A 21738-nucleotide genomic window follows, 5' to 3' on the forward strand; every position below is an offset into this window, starting at 1 on the left:
TATAGTCCAACTCTCACATCCATACATGACTAATGGAAAAACCATAGCTTTGACTAGACAGGCCTTTGTTGGCAAAGGAATGTCTTTGCTTCTTAATATGCTGTCTAGGTTGGTCATAACTTTACTGCCAAGGAGCAGCGTCTTTTACTTTCGTGGCTGCAATCACCATCTGCAGTGATTTTAGAGCCCAAAAAAATAAAGTCTGTCACTGTTTCCATTGTTTCCCTATCTATTTGCCATGAAGTGATGGGACCAGATGCCATAATCTTAGTTTTCTGAATGTTGAGCTTTAAGCCAACTTTTTCACTCTCCTCTTTCACTTTCATCAAGAGGCTCTTTGGTTCTTATTTGCTTTCTGCCATAAGTGTGGTGTCATCTGCATATCTGAGGTTATTGATATTTCTCCCGACAATCTTGATTCCAGCTTACACTCCATCCAGCCTGGCATTTCACATGATGCACTCTGCCTATAAGTTAAATAAGCAAGGTGACAATATACAGCCTTGATGGACTCCTTTCCCAATTTGGAACCAGTCTGGTGTTCCAGGTCCAGTTCTAACTGTTGCTTCTTGACTTGCATACAGCTTTCTCAGGAGGCAGGTCAGGTGGTCTGGTATTTCCATCTCTTTAAGAATTTTTGACAGTTTGTTGTGATCCACACAGTCAAAGGCTTTGGCATAGTCAATAAAGCAGAATAGCTCAGTTAGTAAAAAATCTGCCTGCAATTCGGGAGACCTGGTTAGATTCCTGGGTTGGGAAGATCTGCTGGAGAAGGGAAAAAGCTACCCACTCCAGTAATCTGGCCTCAAGAACTAGTCCATGGGGTTACAAAGAGTCAGCCAGAACTGAGCACCCTTCAGTTTCTTCTCCTATACCCTTCCAAATCATTGGTGAAGCCATCCTGAGTTCACTCCCTACTCTATTCTATTTAACGGTGTATATATTTATATGGGGCAACTTGTTGTTTGCTCCTATTCACGTTCTATCTCCATAATGAGATTGTCAGAACCTTATGCATAAGGATGATATATTAATATCTTCAGTCCATTGCAAAAATAGCCAGAACTCCTTTCCCTCCACAATCTTGCAAGGTGACTTCGAAGATAGCCCCATGAAAAGATGATTACATTCCTCCCCTCTTTGAGGCAGGGTTTGTCCTATAACTTGCTTTGATCAATGTACATTAGCCAATGTAGAAGCAGAAACTTGATGCTGAGACCACCATCACAGGAATAAGCCAAGACTAATGCAGTTATCCAACTGCTAGCCCAGCCAAGAGCTGATCAAATGTCAGGCAGGTGTGTGAACCATGGACCACCACTGACTGCAGACTGGGTTTAGCTGAAACCTGCAGAAGAACCACTCAGATAATTCCATCCAAATTTCTGACTCTCAGATTCATGAGCAAATTAATGATTATTGTTTAAAGTCACTATTCCAGGGTACTTTGTTAAATAGCAAAATTTAATGCATTTAACTCAGTGTTCTGCATTGAGCTATTAGTGACTAAAATTTTTATGGTACTCATAATGATGGTAATGACAATAATAACAATGACAAAGATTAAAGAAAGCCATATTCACTTCCAGTAAATCAAGAAAGCATGTGGCATTGTTTCCATATTCCAACACCAGGAAGTTTCAGTGCTTATAAATTGAGGAGTTTCACATTTTTGTTCAAGTGAATTAGAAAGCACAGTGTCTATAAATTTTAGGTTTATTTTTTAGGTTTATTGGTCTGTTATTTGTCTCCAACAAATCCAAAATAGCTCTTTACTCAGTTTTTATATTGGTAGCTTTTAGTGCTTCAATTCATCTTGCATTGTGTCAGAACCTTGACAGAAGTCAGACTGTCACGGCGCAGCACCAAATCTGAACACACAAGCAGACTTTGGTTCGGATCTGCTGGGGACTTCATTACAGGAGAAAAACTCAGCCAGGAACTTTCAACAAAGGTAGCTTTTACCCAGTAGCCAATAATAGCTTATTTCTCATCCAAATAGTCTTCTCAAGGTCTTTCAAAGTATTGTGTTTATGAAACTTTTTAAGTGAGTTAGGTGGTGTGTAAGGCCCTGATATTTAGCCTGAGAAATTTTAAATACAATGCACTTCTTTCAGCCCACTTTCCATTAAAAAAAAAAAAAGTTTGGGAATGAGGTGGGAACAAAAAGGAAATAAACAAAAATAGCTGCAGAAATGATGCAAAATCACCAAGAATGTGGCATATTCACGTCCAGAGAGAAACATCCTTGGTCACCTAGGCTGGCTTCTCTGTTGGCTGATGTGGGTAAGGTTTTTGCCAAACAGAGTCCTTTGGACTAATTATTTGAAATGTTATAAGCTCAGAGCGAGAAAGATTTTGTCACCTCCAAGCAGAAGAAGAAATATTATATAATCTTAGAAATTCAGTTTCAAAGGCATTTCGGAGTTGATTTGATAAAACTTCCCACATAATAGACATTCTTTCCAGAGCTAGTCCTCCACACCGTACTTGAATTCCTCAAGTATTAGGAAAGTCGCAATTTCCTAAGACAGCCTGTTCTATTTTAAGCGCATATTGAGACGAAGTTCTGTCTCAAATTAAGCTGAAATCTATCTCCCACCCACTGAGCCAAATTTTGCTCATAGAACCACACCCTTCACCCATTTCCTCCCTTATCTGCGGCTGGATGTTGTGTTTGCAATGCCAAGATCTGGAATTAGCTGGACTTGAATTCAGTGGTCCTCTCTTTCTCTTGTCAGTTGAGTAAAGTTAGGCAAGTCTAACTCTTAAAGAATCAGCATTTGCAACTACAATATTGGAGTCATCATAACTGCCTTATAGGGTTGTTTGAAAATCAGAAAAGGTAATATATGTAAAGTGCATGACATAGTACTTGACACATGGTATGTTACCAAGAAATGGAAGCTGGCAGAATTATTTTATTTGACAGCCTTTCAGATATTTGAAAGCAATTTTATTTTTTCATATATTCTTCTCTTCTCCACACCGAGGATCTCCTTCAATTGTACTTCAGAATATGGCACAATTTATTCTTTCCTGGATCTGGATACTACATTTGTTTATAGCTCAAATTTGCATTTAGGGTCTAGTTTCAGTGATAATAGGTTTACACTCCTAACACAATGGTCAGTTTACCTATTCCCAGAAACTGTAAGGCATTTCCTTTAACAGATAAATCTGGATAGAAGAACAGCTCCATGGCTTATCTACCGGAAGCCAGGGCTTCCTTGGTGGCTCGGGTGAAGAATCCACCTGAAATGAGAGGATCCAGGTTCAATCCCTGGATCAGGAAGATCCCGTGGAGAAGGAAATGGCTACCCACTCCAGTATTCTTGCCTGGAGAATTCCATGGACAAAGGAGCCTGGTGAGCTACTGCCCATGGGGGTCTCAAAGAGTCAGACACAACTGAGCAACTAACACACACACATACATGCTGGAAGCCTGCCTGTTCCTCCTGACTGCACCCTCTCTCAGTGTCTTCTAGAAGAGAATGCCTTTTTCTCATTCGTCTGATCTCCAGAGAAGGCACCTTTGCTAGTATGGCCCCATCTGTTAATCTATCCCTTGCAGGTGAAGGGGATAGGCAACAGCCACCAGCCAAGTTCTCAGAGTAGAGCTAGTTTAACAAGGTCTTGAGCCCAAGAGATGTGCTGTCTTCCTCCTTCTCACCTGGACCAGTGAGAGCCAGTTGACTTGCTTCTTCCAAGGACCAGACTGGTAGGGAGGGCATTAGTAAGCCCATCTCAGGCTTTACATTTAGTTACGTCCTCTAAATGAAACTTCGTCAATATACAGGTGATACTGTGGGTCACCATGTACATACATGTTCTTATGTATCACATGGTCCAAAACTCAGTGAGTGAAGAGGGGGTGCTATTTCCTGGCCACTTTCAGACCCCAGTATGTTCTGACCATAATATGGAAATAGTCCCACCACTCGAGTCCTGATGTTTGAGGAAGCCTGAGGACTGCTCTCACCTCTGTCTGCTCCACACCAGCAGGAGTTCCCTTTCATAGAAACCAACCACAAGAGAGTCCCTTGGACTGCTAGGAGATCCAACCAGTCCATCCTAAAGGAAATCAGTCCTGAGTATTCATTGGAAGGACTGATGCTGAAGCTGAAGCTGAAGCTCTAATACTTTGGCCACCTGATGGGAAGAACTGACTCATTAGAAAAGACCCTGATGCTGGGAAAGATTGAAGGCAGGAAGAAAAGGGGACAACAGGGGATAAGATGGTTAGATGGCATCACTGACTCAATGGACATGAGTTTGGGCAAGCTCCAGGAGGTGGGGAAGGACAGGGAGGCCTGGACAAGGAGGTCACAAACAGTTGGACACAACTGAGTGACTGAACAATAACAACAACAGCAAAAGATAAAAGGCAGTATTTGCTCTAAAAAATGAAGAAATAAAAAATAAACCAAAAAAAAAAAAAACTTTCCTATCTAGTTTCAGAGATGTCACAGACATAATGGCAGAGGTAACACAAGGGAGTATGTGGTAAGCTCAGAGAGGTGTGGGAGGGCTGTAGGGGCAGAGATTATGACTACAGGAGCTCTGACGATGGGGAGAAACAAAGGGAACCTTCCAGGAAGGAAGGATGAGGGTTGGGTAAGTGATGAGATGCGAGGTGACACTAGCGAGGTCCTTGAATGAACAAGTTACAGACACAACATGGGCCACGTTTAGAAGGCAGTGCAGAGAACAAGCAGGCTATAGTGACAGGTACAAGTAGGAGGGGGGGGGGGATTAGAGAATGGTCACATCCTGGAATCAGTGATGCAATGTACATGAACTTGGGTAAACTTCAGGAGATAGTGAGGGACAGAGAGGCCTGACATGCTGCAGTCCATGGGATCGAAAAGAGTCGAACGCAGCTGGGTGATTGAACAACAACAGCGCATCATAGAGAGGGAGCCACACTTGATTAAAAACTCTGATCGTATCTGACAGCACAGTAGTTATGCGCTGTCATGCTTGCATGCTCTCTCACACTCTGGATTCAGACAAAACTTTGAATCCCAGCTCCTCCTTTTAAGTTGCCACATAACCTTAGGTACCTTAATTATTGTTCTTTCCCGACTTTTTCTCTTTCTTCCTTACTTCTTCCTTGGCTTCACTTTTCTTTAAACTTTTCATTATGAAAAATTTCAAAGATACACACAGTAAAGAGAACTGTGCAAAACATCCCAGTTACCCATTATGCCCTTTCAATAACCATCAACATCTGACCTCCCTGGTTTCATTGGTACCCTTCCCTCTCCCTCCCCACCATCCTCCTTACTGACAGCAATAGGCTTGATGTGATTAAGTACCTGGAGAAAATGTGTATGCTGCACCTGTTTAAGGTGGGAGGAGCTAGGAAAGGATACCCAAGGAGGAAGTATATGAAAGCAGAATTGCCCTTAGGTTAGAGATACTGAGGGTCCCAGTCTGGGTCCTGTGCTTTAAAGAACCTGCTCCCACCCTCCTCTGGCTAATTCCTTTACCACATAGAAAGGGGAGCCAAGGAAATGTGCCCTCCCCCAGGCAGAGCCTGTGCCTTGCCCTGGTACCCAGACCCCCAGAATTCCCTTTCTAAATGGCTTGAGGTCACTTCTGCTCTACTCCCTGTATGCGTGTCATAGATCCTGGAGTTGGGCAAGATGGCTGGTTGAGAGGCAGAGGTGTGCAGAGATAGGACCTGGGCTGAGTCCACACAGGGGGTCCCCTCACTCAGCATACTGATTAGGAGAGGAAAGGCAGAAAGAAAGGGTCCCCCCAGCCTTGTTTCTGCAAGCCAAGAGCTCCTACCCAGAGATCCATTCTTACCCCCAACACCCGAGAAACATTAAGGGCAGGCTTTTGAAAGTGAGGGACATCTACAATTTTTCTCAGCGTTCTTGAATTTAAGTTTATGCCACTGACGCCTTTTGTCAGGTCAGCTCCCTGGACTGCCATTGAGCCAGATGAGCAGTGTCTGAGTCCCTGGGAGAATGGAATAAAGGCCACGTGGAAAACAATGAAGCTGGCCAATTCAGCTGTTGTCAGAACAGATTTGCATTGAACCAGGAGGCCAGAGCAGACCCACGTTTCTTTGGTAAGCAGATCTTTTCAAGGGTTTTCTCTATCAGAGAGTTAAAGCTCTATAGTATTAAAAAAAAAAAAAAACAAACAAAGAAAAACATCCGTGGATGCCTGTGTACAAAACAGAATTATTGTTTAAGCACATATTTTCATTTTGGAAGCAGGAAAGCACTAGGAGTAATACCTATTACATCCTAGAATTTAGCCATTAAAGTGCAAGGATGGGTGGGTGGGGAGTGTGCTATATGTCTTAACAGGCATATACCTAAAGAAAAAAAGTAGAAAAAGCGAAGCAGGACAGCCCACAACAGCAATTAGGACTTTGCATTCCTGAGTGGATAATATGTAGTTTCATTTAAACAGAACACAATCTTCATTAACTTAATTTGTAAAAGCAGTAACTCCAACTCCCAGCTCTTGCCTGAATAAGGCATTTTTAGACACGTCATTTCTACTTCTAAATTAAAAGTGAATCAGTCCTCTGGAGTTAATTACCAGTAAATACAACCTGAAGTAGGTCTCCCACATGGCACTGAGCCAGCAAAGGCGGTTCTGTGTTAGCCAGAAACACTCCAAGATATTGGATACTTGAAAAGCTAAGTTTATGTGCTTGGCAACTGTTTGCAGGAATAGCGGGGAAAATCGTTTGTAGCATCTACCGTGTGAAACAAGGATAAAGGCCTAATTAAAAGAAAACCTTTCGATAAGGAACTTAGACAAGTGTCCCCCAGCCCCCTCCCCACAAAAAAAGTAAAATTCAGTTCTCTGTTGTTGCAGCCTTTCCCCCAAATCAGTTACACTTACAGAAAGGAAATAATAGCTGTTTCTTTTCAATGCTGGCATATGTATCCTATTTAGTTATAGAAGATAGAAATAAATTTAGAAACTAAATGTAGAATCAAATAAAGCCAGAACCAAGAAGTCGCTTTTATCACCAGTGCTTTGGGATACAGTGTCATCTGTTACAGTGCTCTCAAAGAGCTATTCAAGAAGACCAGAGACAAGAAAAAAACAGACAGAGGAAGAGTTGTCTGAACTTTAATTAAGTATTTAAATCCAGAAAAATGGGAGCAGATGAAACCTTAGTAAGAGAGAAATGATGCATGCACAAAGGGATTAGATTAATAAAATGACTGCTGACTACTGGTGATGAACACATCTGTTTTGTTTTTCTGCAAACATGTCAAAGTTTCCTGCCACTCCCATAATTATTCAAATGTACAAGTGTTCCCACTCTCCTGGCCTACAAACGTCCAGGAGGCCAACAATTTGGTTCCTGAATTACACAGTTGAGGCTGCTCAGCCCCAGACTGGATGTAGTGAGCAGCAGTCAGAATTGCTGGTAACTGATTATTTTACTACTTTTCTCTCATTTTAATTTTATAGTGATTTCACACAGCTTTGCATTTCAAATATTGAACATCCCTAAATAAATTTACTAAAAGAGATGAAAATGGCAAGCCTCAAATTATACACTTTAGAACAGATTCCCACTTGAACTGTTCCTTTTTATAACTGAGTTCATTATACCTTCTTTAACATATATGATATCAATGTTAAGTGTCATGGTAATACATATGACCTACATAAAAAAATTATTACTTTCTAACGTGTGGCTTGTCTAAACCCTAAAAAAGCACAGGTGGCTTTGCAGAGTGGTTCATTTGCAAGATAAAGTCCCACCTGAGAGTTTTCTCATAAATTGAGTCAAGACGAGAATTCTTGATAGCCAGAGGTGTCTCTATGTCTCTTTTCATATAATTGATGGCTGCTTCTTCTGGTGTCTGGAAGAAGTACAATGTCCTTGTCCAATGGGTATTGCTTTAGTATACCACATGCTCAGTAAGTTCTAGCATCTAGGAGCATGCAATAGAGGTTAATATTAGCTATGCAGTCATGGTGTTAGTCGTGTTTAATTAAATCAGGTGCATTGAGATATTTTAAATGTTAAAGAGAAAACAGAAGGACTTATTCTCCTTAGCAACCATTATAGTACAGAAAGTTCACAGCCGCAATCACACTCACAAGGCAGGTAAATCGATGACAAAATGAGGGTAACAACAAATGTGCATGCCACAGAAAACCTGACACTGGTACCTAAAATAGATAGCGCCCTTATTGTTTTCAACATTCCAGAGCTGGCTCAGACCATCAATCAACACAATGGAAACCTGTCACTTTAACACTTAATGTCCATTTTCAGTCTTAGAAGTGCAAAGGGGAATGTAAAATAATAAATCTGAGGGTTTCCCTCCTCACTGGCTAAGATTCTGTCTCATCCGGGAATGATTTTACTTTATAAAAACCCTTTTAAGAACAAAGGGCCTGAGGTCTTAATGGCAACTTACTGGTGTGCATATCTGTGGCTTCATTCTTCAGGTCAATATAGAAAGGCTAAATTGTAACAGAAGCATCATTAAAGATAGGTTACTTTCTCAAATGCTTTATAAATATTATTTCCTTCATCAATATTATTCCCTTTGGCTAATGCACTCAAGGCGCTTTAGATACATCGTAAGACGATGAAGGTGGGAATGGTAATCAAGGTCACAAAGCTGTTTTTTCCAAAACTGTTAAAAGAAATTAACCGGTTCTTTCGAAAAGTCAGTGTGCAAGTTCCTGAAGTTTCCGGTGTTCTGACTTTAGGATTTCTCTAATACACGGAAACAAAGGGTAAAAATCAGGTGGCCGTCGAAAATGACTTCGCGGCCCACATGTACACTGAAACCTCGGTTCAGGTATCCCACTGGGGTCGAAGGCGAAATCTTCGCACCGATTTATTATTGAGCTTCGCCCGCAGGAGTCTTCGTTCAGGCTGGGGATACTTTCCAAGGGCAGGAGGCGGTGGTGACCAAGGCCATTGGAAGGCGGGCATCTCCGCTTCCCGAGCGCCCTTCCCGGGTCACCAGTGCTGGCCGGCGGCGCGAGTGCCCAGCTGAGCTTGGGACACCGCGGGCACGGCCGTGGCGGCGGCAGCAGCGGCCGCCGCGTCGCCGATGCCAGGCAGGACAGAGCGCACGGAGCGGCGGAACTCTTCGTTCCTCCACGTGTAGAGTAGCGGGTTGAGCGCGGACAGGGCACAGCACAGGAGCCAACTGGCCGCCTGCACGCCCCAGGGCACAGGCAGCGAGAAGCCGCTGGCCAGGCTCACCCACACCAGCGGCTGCGTGGCCAGCAGGAAGACGCAGCAGAGCAGCAGCACCGACAGGCCGCTGAGACGCCGCTGCGCCCGCCGCGGGTGCAACGCCGCGGGCAGGGGCTGAGCCTGCGCCGGGAGCTGAGCACCACCCGGGCCCGGCGCGTGCGGGGCGCCCGGGAAGGCGGCGGCGGCGGCGGCGCAGCCGGGCAGCTGGTGCAGCAGGTGGAAGTTGAGGACGCTGACCCGCTTGACGCTGACGCGCACGCGGCGCACGATGCCCAGGTAGCAGTGCAGCAGCAGCGCCGTCTGCGCCAACAGCGCCCCGGCGGCCAGCAGCGCCGGGTAGTGGACGCGCGGGGGCGCGGCGCCCGGACGCGGCGCCCAGGGCGGGAGCAGCAGCACGAGGCCCAGGGCTAGCGCCCAGGACAGCGCCAGCATGCCCGCCGTGTGGCGCCGCTGGTACAGCGCCTGGTAGGTGGCGGGCGCCCGGGTGATGAGCAGGTAGCGGTTCAGGGCCACCAGGCAGTGGGACAAGAGGGACACGGTGAGCCCGAGGCCCAGCAGCCCGCCCCGCAGCAGGCGGTAGCTGCCCCCGGCGCCGTCCCAATCCCCGGGGGGCTCAACGGAGCCCGCGGGCAGGAGCCCGAGCACCGCCTCCTGCGGCATCCAGAGGGCGCAGACGCTGAGATCGGCGGCGCAACCGTTCACGATGAAAGCGTTGCTGGTCGTCTGAAGCTTTCGGAAGGACGACACGAGATAGATGACCATGCCGTTGGCCAGCGTGCCCCCGATGGCCAGCCCCGAGTACAGGAGGGACACGGGGATGCGTCGGCCCGCCCACGACTCCTCTTCCTCGCAGAGCAGCAGCAGCGATCCCCCGGTGGTGGAGGAGGTGGACGTGGAAGAGTTGGTCATTCTGGCCAACTCTTCACACCTCGCTGGCTAGCGTCGGTTTCTCGCAGCGCGGCCCATCCTGATGCCCTCCTGCAGGGAAGGCAGAGACCTTCCTTCAGCCCTCTGCCACCGACACAAAAGGCTGTGGCAGAATAATGGGCTGGGGAAGGGGGTAGAGGGAGCTCGAGGAGAACGGGGGTGGCAAATGACAAGTGCCTGCCTCGAAAATGTCTCCAGTGCCGAGAAAGGCCTCTTTGCACTCAGCAGGCACCAGGGAAGCCTTGGGACAGAACAATACAATCCCTGTCCCTCAATCGCCCCTTCACCCCCTAAATACACACACATATACACACGTGGGAATGGCAGATGGAGCCCCTAGTTTCCATGAGAAAGCAGAGATATGCCAGCTGGGGGAAATGCCAGAGGGAAAGGGGTTGGGGGTATCTTACTTTCTGGCTGGTCCTTAGCTGGTGGGTAGCAGAGGAAGGGAGGCCAGCAAATACCTCCTCAGCAGCAGCATCTGCGGTCCTGCAATCAACAGGAGAAACTCAGCTGGGATCAGCGCCAGGGGCAAGTGCCTCCTTCCCAGTGCAGCATCCACACATGGCCCTAGGCAGAAGCCAGCAGCTGCAGGGAGACTCCTCAGCTGGCAGCAGGGCTGGAGAAAGTGAAGTGGCAGGCTGCAAGCCGGGGCGGGTGGGCAGGTAGGCAGGCAGCAGCAGCAGCAGTAAGGGTGCTTGTCTGCAAAAGCAGAAGCTGAGCTCAAGAGGAGAGCACCCCCGTGCTCAGAAGCTAGAGTGGTGGCTGATGCGGTGAACCCACTCGAAGCTCTCTCCTGCTCAGTTATACATCACCCAGGGAAAAGGCAGCCTTTCCATGCTGGTATGAATTATTCATAGCTTCTAACTTGTGAAAGGGAAGAAAAATATCTTGCTCAGAAAGTCCTGTAATTAACAAGTTTCTCTGTCTTTTCTGTCTCTCAATCGCCCTATTTTTCACCTTGCTTCATTTTTCTTTCCTTTCCCACCCCCACCCCCGTTCCATCAATGCTAGAATAAAATGTAATATACCCCAATGTATTTCATCTTAGTCTGATGCATCCTGGGGATGAGATTTTTCTGAGAGATAAATATACTCCTAAGACCCAGGGCTGATCTTTCCATCCCACAGTTTCAGAGAGAATTACTTTATGTCCTAATTGAAATTCACTTTTTCTTTGGTAAGGTGAGATATGGGTTGTAATATACAGAAAGTCTTCAAGTCTTAATTGCAATCAAAATTTCATTTTTCTTTCTCATCACCAAACTCCTTTCTAGAGTGTGGCTTCTGTTTCAGTAATGAAATAGAGGGTAAAAATGAATTGGTCAGAAGGTTACATACCAGTGGGTTTCTGGGGGGAAAGCAAGGGGCTTGAATGATCCACACCATAAAGAACAGAGTGATCTGTTTTTACCGCAGAATTTTTGATCCTATGGTCTTAGAGATCTGCAGTCTGATGTTGAAATCTTCCACAGGCGAAATTTTTCATAAAAGTCATCACCCTCCAGAAATCATTTTTCACTGGGAAAGTCATTTATTTGAAAATTTAACTCAGAAACATGACAGAAAAAAATGCTAGGTGGGTTTTCAGGACACTTGGGTTCTAGCTGGACATCTATCAAATGGCCTTGTGATGGATTGTTTTCATCTTGTCAAATAAGGAATTTCACTCGGAGACTTCCAAGGCCCTTTGTGTTCGAACTTTCTCTGAATGCCCATGCATAAATTTGACATATCTCCACCCTCCTCTGACACTTGAAATATATCTTCTCTGTCTAACATGTAATGTAGTCTCAGGTCACGTGGCAGGAGTTTTTTCCAGTGTGTTCCTCAGGGTGCCTGTTTAGGATGAAGCACAAGATGCCCCTCCTTTGCTTCCCTGCCTGTCCTTCAAAAACTGTTAATGACTACTAACTCATTAATAGTTAATAGTCTATTAACTATAGTCTATTGACTATTAACCCCATTAATATGGGGGTAGGATTAAGCAGGACCTAATGAATTTAGTCCATTTAGGTGATATCTAAATGGAATAGTTGAGTTGGGGGATTTTTTGCCAGTGTCTTTTATCTGTTGTTATTTAAGGCTTTCAGAACAGCAAGGGCAATGAGCTTGCAAGAGAGCCTCTAATCATTAATAGTTAAAACTTGCTGAAATAAAAAGTTTCTTTCACATCAGGGGGATTCAGAGTCCAGGTTCTTGGTCCAGTTGTTGCTGCCTTACATGGGAGTGAGTGAAATCTCTGCTGGGGGACTCAGGTGTATTGCAATCACATACACTTCTGCCAAGACCCTGCCTGTTTAGCCCTGGCCTGGCAGGGGCCCAGTTTTTGTTTGGGGGTTTGTTTTTGTTTTAAGCTACTGAACTTACATGATATAGGGTGAGAGTTTTTTTCTATCTTATTTCCAGCGTCAGAACAGTATTCAGTTAGAATTAATATACTTGTTATTGAATCAACAAATGGATAAGGGTTTGTTGTTGTTGTTTAGTCACTAAGCCACGTCTGATGTTTTTGTGACCACATGGACTGTAGCCCACCAGGCTTCTTTGTCCATGGGAGTTCCCAGGCTAGAATACTGGAATGGGTTGCCATTTCCTTCTCCAGATCTTCGCAACCGAGGGATCGAACCCTCATCTCCTGCATTGGCAGGTAGATTCTTAACCACTGAGCCACCAGGGAAGCCCATAAATGAATATATAAATGATTTCATTTGTTTTTCTCCATGGTGAAACAGTCAATAGTTTTCATTAGAATTTCTTTCCTCCTACCCCTGCAGCAACTTGCTCTGTGAACTACCCCATCTGATGAATCTCCAATCTACCCTCCACTGCTTGCTTTCCATTGGCCTTACAGAAATGTCAATTTCATTACAAGTAGGTCTTCCCTGGTAGCTCAGTTGGTAAAGAATCTGCCTGAAGTGCAAGAGACCCAGGCTCGATACCTGGGTCGGGAAAATCCCCTGGAGAAGGAAATGGCAAGCCACTCCAGTATTCTTCCCTAGAAAATCCCATGGACAGAGGAGCCTGGTGGGCTACAATCCATAAGGTTGCAAGAGTCAGACACGACTTAGCAACTAAACCACCAAAGTTTCCTTGCACTTCACCTCCTTCTCAGGGAGCCTGCACAGCTCACACACTCCTGACAAAACTGCTGTCTTTTTGCTTCTACTTCCTCACTACTTCTGCCTCTACATTCCCATTGAATGCTTGCACCATGCTGCTTTTGGCTATCACCACTGAGACACTTTCTAACTGGCCAAAGATCTGCCCAGATATAAAACTGCCTACGGACATCTCCACGTCGGTGCTCTATGGGCATTTGAAACCCCAAATCTCCAAAACCTCCTCCTCTCCAAATTCATTTCTTCTCCTGTGTTCTATCTAAATCTCAGCGACCAGCATCACCAGTATCCCGGTACCTCAGAATCCTAGCTGTCACCCTTGATTCCTATTTTCAGTCTTACTCCCAATATCCATTAATCACCAAGTGCCATCATTCTACTAGGTTAATCTTTTTTTACTCTTTTCACTGATCTTTATTCACTCTTCCACTACCTGGCATCAGACAACCATCATCTCTTCTTTGTGTGTATGTGTGCTCAGTCATGTCCAGCTCTTTGAGACCCCATGGACCCCACCAGGCTCCTCTGTCCACGGAAATTTCCAGACAAGAATACTGGAGTAGGTTGGCATTTCCTTCTCCAGGAGATCTTCCAGATCCAGGGACGAACCCAAGTCTCTTGTGTCTCCTGCATTGGCAGCTGGATGCTTTACTGCTGAGCCACCTGGGAAGCCCATCTCTTCTTTGAATTATCCCGACAAGCTCCTGACTCTAAGTGCAATCTTACCTCCCTCCAGCCAGTATGATCTTTCTAAAACCAAAACCCATCACTTGAATCTTAAAGATAAAATAGTTATTTTTATCTGTTTAACCACCCCCCCCCACTCTAATATACATTCATTGGAAATAGAGCTTTATTTTGTTCACCACTCTTATTGGCAGCTCCCAGAACAATGCCAGGCACAGAGTAGAGCCTTAGTCAATATTTGTAGAAAACATAGTAAGCAAATGCCGTATTCTGCTTTAAGTCTTTCATGAGGTCCATGTTGCCCTCAAGAGAATTAAGTACCATCATTGCTAATGGTGCACACATACCACGTGTACCATTGTTTTGAGTATTTTTCATGTCTTCTTTTATTTAGTCTTCATGCCAGGCCAACACAGTAACCAGGCTTGGGCTTAAATTTGCAGGCCAAGGAGTCCAGATAGAAGTCCATAGGCCATACGTCTAAATATTTTAAAATCATAAATCAAGCTATCAAACTGTTAAATAAAATATGCTCTATTCTCCTATCTTGACAAATATACTGAAAAGCTACTCTCAAATCTAGAATTCTCAGATTTATAAATTATTCCATGCCACTGAAATGTGACAACTTGGAGAGCTTGCCTCTGGCCCACAGTTCACCTGCCACCCCCCTTGTTTTTTCCGCACTCTCTGTTCAATCATCACACGCCAGAGAGGCCTCATTTTAACACAGGACTTGCCAGCCTGCCCATTCAAGTTTCACTCACATCTTTGTCCTACAGTCACTCCGTGGTAACATCTCAGACCTAGGGTGGTACCTGGAAGGCACAGGCAGTCATCAGAAGGGCAGCGCCAGAGAAGATGTTCATACAGCTCATGGAAGTGCATTCATGGCCCTTGGGCACAGAGTTCTGTGGTCCTGGTGATGAACATGGTCTAGAAAGGGTGTGTGAGGTTTAGGGAAACTTGTCCACTTAAATCCACTTAATAGATGGGAAAACAGAGTCACAAGAGGTTAAAGAACTTACTCCAAATCTAGGAAGCTAAGGAAGTGGCATAACTGAGATGCAAATCCAGTTCCCCATACTCAAGGGTTTCCCCGTGGCTCAGCAGAAAAGAATCTACCTGTAACGCAGGAGTCAAAGGAGCCACAGATTTGATCCCTGGATTGGGAAGACCCCTGGAGGAGGGCATGGAAACCCACTCCAGTATTCTTACCTGAAGAATCCCATGAACAGAGGAGCCTGGCGGGCTACATACAGTCCATTGGATCACAAAGAGTCGGACACGACTGAGCATGCACACGCTCCCCATACTCAGTCACACAGTATACTACCTCCCTGGGCAAAGCTTAATATACTTAACATGGATTAGCTGCTGTAGATTAAGCTGATGTAACAAGACCCAAAGCGATAGAGGTTTCAAGAAAAAAACAAGCAGTCCAGATGGAAGACAGATCTCTACCCCCTTGCCCCCCCAGCGTTGTCCAGACACCCAAGTATCTTCTTAGTGCTCCACCACCCTTTAGGGGATAGTGTTCAAAGTGTGGTTCCCTACCAGCAGCATCAGCATCCCCTGGAAACTTGTTAGGAATGATTCAGACCCAGTGACTCATAATTCCTGGTTATGGGGCCCAGCGATCTGTGTGTTAACAAGCCCTCCAGGTGACTCTGATGCTACAGTTCAAGAGCCACTGCCCTGGAGTATTACCCCTGTCTATGTGGCTGACATTTCCCCCAACTGCTGCTGCTGCTAAGTCGCATCAGTCGTGTCCGACTTTGTGTGACCTTATAGACAGAAGCCCACCAGGCTCCTCTGTCCCTGGGATTCTCCAGGCAAGAATACTGGAGTGGGTTGCCATTTCCTTCTCCAATGCATGCAATTCTCTAGGCAAGAATATCCCCCCCCGCCCCCGCAACTACCATGTCCATATTCCCATACATATTCCCATACTCAGCTGGTAGAGATGGGATAAAAAGAAAGAGGGGCAGACAGCTTCCTTTTTAAATATATGAACGGAAAATTTCACAGGTCGCTTCTGCTCACACCCCAGTGGCCAAAACTTTGGTCACATGGCTGTTCCTTGCTGCAAGAGAAGCTGGGGCCACTCTAACTGAGTGCTCTCAGGCCTGCTGAAGGGAGAAGGGAGAGAATGGACACTGGGCAGTGGAGGGGGCAGTTATCAGCTTTATGCAGGTTTAAACCTGCAAGTTTAAAACAAAGAATTGTGATTACAGCCCTATAAGCATGGTGCCTAGAGCAGCGTATCAGCTTTTCAATACCCTTTGAAGAGGTTTGGTATTTGGGGGGAAAAAAAATTACTTGCTCTGAAATACAAAAAGAAAACTTTGAAATAGAAAGGAGCAAGCTATTAAAGAGTCAACAGAAATTCAACTCATTGTTACTTGTAAATTAGTTTAAGATGGAATCAGGATACATTTTCATGTTCGATATGACGGGGCTTTCAAAACGGTCGAGGTCTGCAGAAATCTTAAAACCGTCCCAGCTAAATCCCAACACAACCTCATCTTTCCACCCCACCCACCTCTCTCCCCAACCTCTGCTCCAGCCTCGCTGTGGGCGTGCCCTCCCCAAGAGTGCCCCAGAATCTCCTCTCCTTCCCATCCAAGCATCTCCATTTGTTCAGTACCTGCTATTCCCAGGCTGTCTCCACAATCTGCCCCCACCCTTGCCCAGCTAAGTCTTACTGAACTCAGACTTCATTAGGAAGTCTTTCTGGATCTCCATGACGGACTGTGTAGCCTGGGTGCCCCCCAAAGTGCCTGAGCATATCGCTGCTACAGCCGAGCTTCCTGGCTATGGTCATTCCCTCTCCAGACTGAAACCTAGTCCAGGGCCAGGCTCTGTTTTTGATCAGAGTGTCTGACACGTTGTAAATACGTAAACATTTGTTTACTGAATAGGTCTCTTGGGAACCTTTGATATGTAGGGCTGGAATTTGAATCTCAATTTCCTTCTCAGGAGATACAACCACCATCAGTCAATCTGCAAAGCATTGAGATTTTTCTCAAACACTTTAAAAGCTTCCTGTAACCGTATCTTCGTGCTTTGTTCCACTAGATTATTTTCTTCCATGTTTTTTTTAATGTTTTTAACTTTTTATTTTGTAATGGGGTACAGCCGATTAACAATGTCCTGACATTTTCAGGTGGACAGTGAAGGAATTCAGCCATACATATACATGTATCCATTCTCCCCCAAACCCCCTCCCATCCAGGCTGCCACATAACTTTTGAGCAGAGTTCCATGTGCTCTCTGGTAGGACCTTGTTGGTTAGCCATTTTAAATATAATAATCCACTAGATTATTTTTAAATAGAACTTTTGTGTATAACAGTCCCCCTCATATAACCCCACACCCGCCCCCAACAGCATCCAATATTGACTTTTCTAGCTCTCAATTTCATAATCCCCCAAACCGGATCAAATAACTGTCTCAGTTGGACCAGTTGGGTCTAGCAACCGTTTCAAGTGCTTTGGGAAAGCAACCAGTAAGTGGCAAAAATGACAAACTTCTCATTTCCTGTGCCTCCCCTGTCTGCTGCCAGCCAAGCCACAGGGCAGCCTTGCTAAACACAACACTGAGGCCATCTGACATCCCATTTCAAATCCCAGCTGTATTTCCTCAGACCTTGGCATTCCTCTCTGGGAATCATGTTGGTACAGGCCAGTTTGGCCTGTAGGAGAGGTTGTTCAAAGAGCAACAGCTTTTGTTGTCTCACAGCCAAATTTAGGAGTAACTCAGCTGCACACAAGCATTTTACCATTACATTAAAGCTCAACAGGAACATTTTTAGAAATTAAGAATTTAGGGAATCTTGAAGCTGGAAATGACCTATGGTTTGTTCCTTCCTGAAGTACGTGAGAGCTTGGCATCATGGTTCTTAACTTTTCTCCTGTCCTCAGAGTCCCTATTTCCTCCCCAGTGACTGCAGCTCACTGTAGTAATGTAATCAGGAGAACGTAATGTGGTTCTCTGCTGGGGGCTAGTTTGCACACCAGGGTATATTTGGTGATATCTAGAGACACTTTTGGTTGTCACAATTTGGGAGAGGCAGGACATTATTGGCATCTAATGGGTAGAGGCCAGGGATGCTGTTCAACATCTCACAGGGCACAGGACAGACCCCACAACAAAGAATTATCCAGCAGAGAGGTTAAGAGCTCAGCGTCAGATCCAGAGCCTGTTTGTTACAAGCATGTGACCTCGGACAAGTGATTTCACCTTTACAAACCTCCGTTTTCTCATTTATAAATTGAAGATCATGTCACCTACTTCTGTAGAGTCTTTTAATGATTGGATTTATGCAGCTTCATGAAGTGCCATGCCTGTCGTTGACAGAGGTGATGCCCCACATGGGGCAGGGAGTGGAGATGCCCCAGTGGAACAAATCTGAATGGGAGGGGGTATGAGGCATAGTTGAGATGAGCCATTTCTCCAGTTCTGAGCATCACTGGCTCAGGAAGTCCCTGTAAGCATGTTAAGGGAATTGTGACCCTCCCTAAATTTGTGTGCAAAAATGCACGTGTACTTGTGCAAGTGTATTTGTGTACTTTTCTGGAGAAAAAAATGGAAGAATTTTCTTAGCTGCTCAAAGGAGACACATCTCAAAAAGGTTAAGGACCACTGATATCATCCAGTCACCTCACTTTACAGAAAAGAAAACTGAAACCCAAAGACAGTGAATGACTTACCCAATGTCACACACAGAGTGACAGATCTGTGCCTCAAACCAGGTTGTCCTATGACATTAAGTCAGCTGGCCCTGCTGAGGGGGGCTAAGAGATAAGTTGTGTTTAGCTTATAACAAAATAGCTTCATAACAAAATATGTGTGTGTGTTTAGTCACGTCCAGCTCTTTGTGGCCCCATGGACTGTAGGTCACCAGGCTCCTCTGTCCATGGGATTCTCTAGGCAAGAGTATTGGAGTGGGCCATCATTTCCCCTTCCAGGAGATCTTCCTGACCCAGGGACTGAACTCACATCTCCTGTGTCTCCTGCATTGCATTTAGATTCTTTACTCACTGAGCCATCAGTGAAGCAAAGCAAAACATCATCATTAACACAATTCCTCATTCTCATCCTACCAACTTTTTTTTTTTTTTTGGAGATGAAAAAATTTATTTCAACTAAATTTTGTTTCATTTAAAAAGTCTATAATGCCATTGAAAAAGAAATAAAATAGAAACATTTAACTGCCTTTAAAGATAAAAAAAAAAAAACACCCAAACAAACCTCTAAAGGCCAAATAAACACATACATATACATTTCAAATATTTCCACTGTTTTAACAAACCTCAATATTATCCTTGTTGTCATTCAGTCTCCTGAAATAAGAACGATGACTACTACATAATTATTGGACTAAACATTAACCGTATTATTTCTAAATACAAACTACACTCAATGTATTTGGGTAGTTTGCTGAGTATGTGGTTTTTAAGGCTTGATTCTATGAAATATCTGTTTCTCTCTGGTAAAGAGTCCAAATACCAGCTATCAGAAGGCACATATATATATAAACATATGCAATTTGAGGGTGGTTATGCCTTATTGAGAGGTCATGAGAGTACACTTAAAACCAGGGCAGTAACTTTAGTAACTTGAAATCAATACACCATAGCCACCACCATGAAGAAAAGCTAAGGACCTACAGCTCAAATCAAGTACTGTAGGCCCTAGAAGTATTGTGGTTTGTTCATCTACTGATCTGAAAGATCTAGACAAAGTGCAATTAGTGGTCAGAAGTAAACTAACCTGGGCAGGCTCATGAAAGTGAACCTTCCTGATGCATCCTGAGAACACGGGGCATAAACGCAGTCAATGTAGGCAACGGCTTTCTACTTTTCTCACTTCCTATTTTTCTCTTTCTATCCTATTTAGACAGGATTTCAATGATGGCTAAACCAAAAGGCTTATGTCAGTAGAGGGTCAATCGTCATGAGAAATCCAGATGAAATCACCACCACACACTCAGGAATTTCAATTAGCAGCATGGGGTTTTTGAAATATCACCAAGCTGAATCTAAAACTGCAACAGGTATATCAAGTCAGGTACCAACTTTTATAAATCTCTGTGTTTGTCTTTTCAGTTAATTGAACTGTGATCTTCAAATCTCCTGTACCAAAAGTACCCAGGTCTGCGGGAGAGCTATTAATATTAATACAGTCTGGACCCTGAAATCTGCATTTTAACAAGCTCGCCAGGAGACTCTTTCCTTCAGTAGTACTGAGAATTACTGTGGTTGAGGATATGTAGACTGATTTTGTTGATTTGTAAAGTTGCCAAGGCGTTTCTTTTCTGAACTACATTTTCAACTTTTCCAGGAAAACCAATTTGAACTAAAATTGCTTTGACTTGGTCTCTGTCCAGAAGTGACTTTTTTCCAGTAAGGGGTTTAATATAGTTTATTTTTAAAATCTTCTTAAAACATATTTCTGTCTGAGAGAAATAGGAACTAGATGGAAAGTTTCACGTTCTCAAGTGTTTAGGAATATTTTAGGCAATTTTAATGATGAGGTCAATTTAAAAGAGTGCTCTGTGTGTGTGTTCACATATCACTGAAAAGAAAATAGATTATTCACTTTTGGGTTCATGATCACAATTATCATCATCTTTAGTTAGAGGTCAGCCGGACTGATAAGATCACACTTGAAATAACAAGAAAAATCTAAGAAATTTCCTTGTAATTTTAAAGTCTAAATTAGATTAATTAGGAAACAAGATGACCAGAAGCTACTATTTCTACCTCATCGAGGCAATCAGTGGTGGTTAGAAAAGCTAATATTTTTTATTTTCCTCATCTCAGAAATAAGGTGCCCAATCGCTGTCAGTTTCCAGAAGCTCTTTTCTTAGCATATTTTTTTAATTTCCTAACTTTGGCCACCTCATGCGAAGAGTTGACTCATTGGAAAAGACTCTGATGCTGGGAGGGATTGGGGGCAGGAGGAGAAGGGGACGACAGAGGATGAGATGCTGGATGGCATCACTGACTCGATGGACGTGAGTCTGAGTGAACTTCGGGAGTTGGTGATAGACAGGGAGGCCTGGCATGCTGCGATTCATGGGGTCGCAAAGAGTCGGACACGACTGAGCAACTGAACTGAACTGAACTGAATCCTTGAACACTTTCTCTGGATAGTGGGCCAGCCCAGGGAACCTGGTGAAAGAGGCTTCAGAATATGTGTTAGAAGCCACCCCATCGTGGAATTTGAGGCGAGGACATTGATCCATTTCTGACTGCATAGTACACACCTCCACTCAGGTGTCCCTCAAACACTAAACGTAAAACTAACCCCTCCTTTGCCTGGTGCCTATTAAATTCGGAGTGATTCTCTGTGGGCTTGAGTGTGAGAGGCAGCCAGTGCCTCCGGGTGACTGAAGTTGCAACGAGAGCAGTGCCAGCAGACGTACTATTTGTGCAGAGATAGATGGTGCGCCTGCTGGTCTCTAATCCTGGGTCCAACTCGAGCATAAGTCCAACCACTTGCTGGTCCTTGGATTCTACAAGCTTCTTGGGTCCTAAGCTAGTTAAAGTTGGCTATCTCTCACAATCCAAAAACAAACAAACAAGCAAAAAATGCAACCAACACATGATTAGATAATTTCCCCAAGTGGGTTGTGAACTCCTTGAAGACATAGATGAAGGCGTGGAGAAGATGCCTTCCCACCCTTGTCCCCCTTCTTTTTATTCTCTTGGGTTCTCTCTTTTTATTTCCTTGGGTTCCCAGCATGATACCTTGAGCAAGATAGTTGTTAACTGC

The 21738-nt window shown here is 44.5% G+C and overlaps 1 protein-coding gene across 2 annotated transcripts; it reads right to left on the reverse strand.

The window, feature by feature from the left end:
• Nucleotides 1-7094: 7094 nt before the first annotated feature.
• Nucleotides 7095-10933, reverse strand: GPR88 (G protein-coupled receptor 88). Of its 2 annotated transcripts, none has more exons than XM_027536389.1 (2): nucleotides 10555-10933; nucleotides 7095-10195 (listed from the first exon to the last, which is right to left on the reverse strand). In XM_027536389.1, exon 2 carries the CDS (start codon nucleotides 10124-10126, stop codon nucleotides 8975-8977), a length of 1152 nt encoding a protein of 383 aa, XP_027392190.1. In that variant the 5' UTR covers nucleotides 10127-10195; nucleotides 10555-10933; the 3' UTR covers nucleotides 7095-8974. The 2 variants fall into 2 exon arrangements, with proteins under 2 accessions (XP_027392190.1, XP_027392191.1); XM_027536390.1 differs by having other exon boundaries at nucleotides 10609-10901.
• Between the last annotated feature and the right edge of the window lie 10805 nt (nucleotides 10934-21738).

The sequence above is a fragment of the Bos indicus x Bos taurus genome, chromosome 3 (assembly GCF_003369695.1).
Source record: "Bos indicus x Bos taurus breed Angus x Brahman F1 hybrid chromosome 3, Bos_hybrid_MaternalHap_v2.0, whole genome shotgun sequence".
Taxonomy (NCBI): domain Eukaryota; kingdom Metazoa; phylum Chordata; class Mammalia; order Artiodactyla; family Bovidae; genus Bos; species Bos indicus x Bos taurus.

Bases quoted from the DNA above. Each gene is read 5' to 3' on its own strand.
- GPR88 (XM_027536389.1), bottom strand. From the start codon at position 10,126: ATGACCAACTCTTCCACGTCCACCTCCTCCACCACCGGGGGATCGCTG.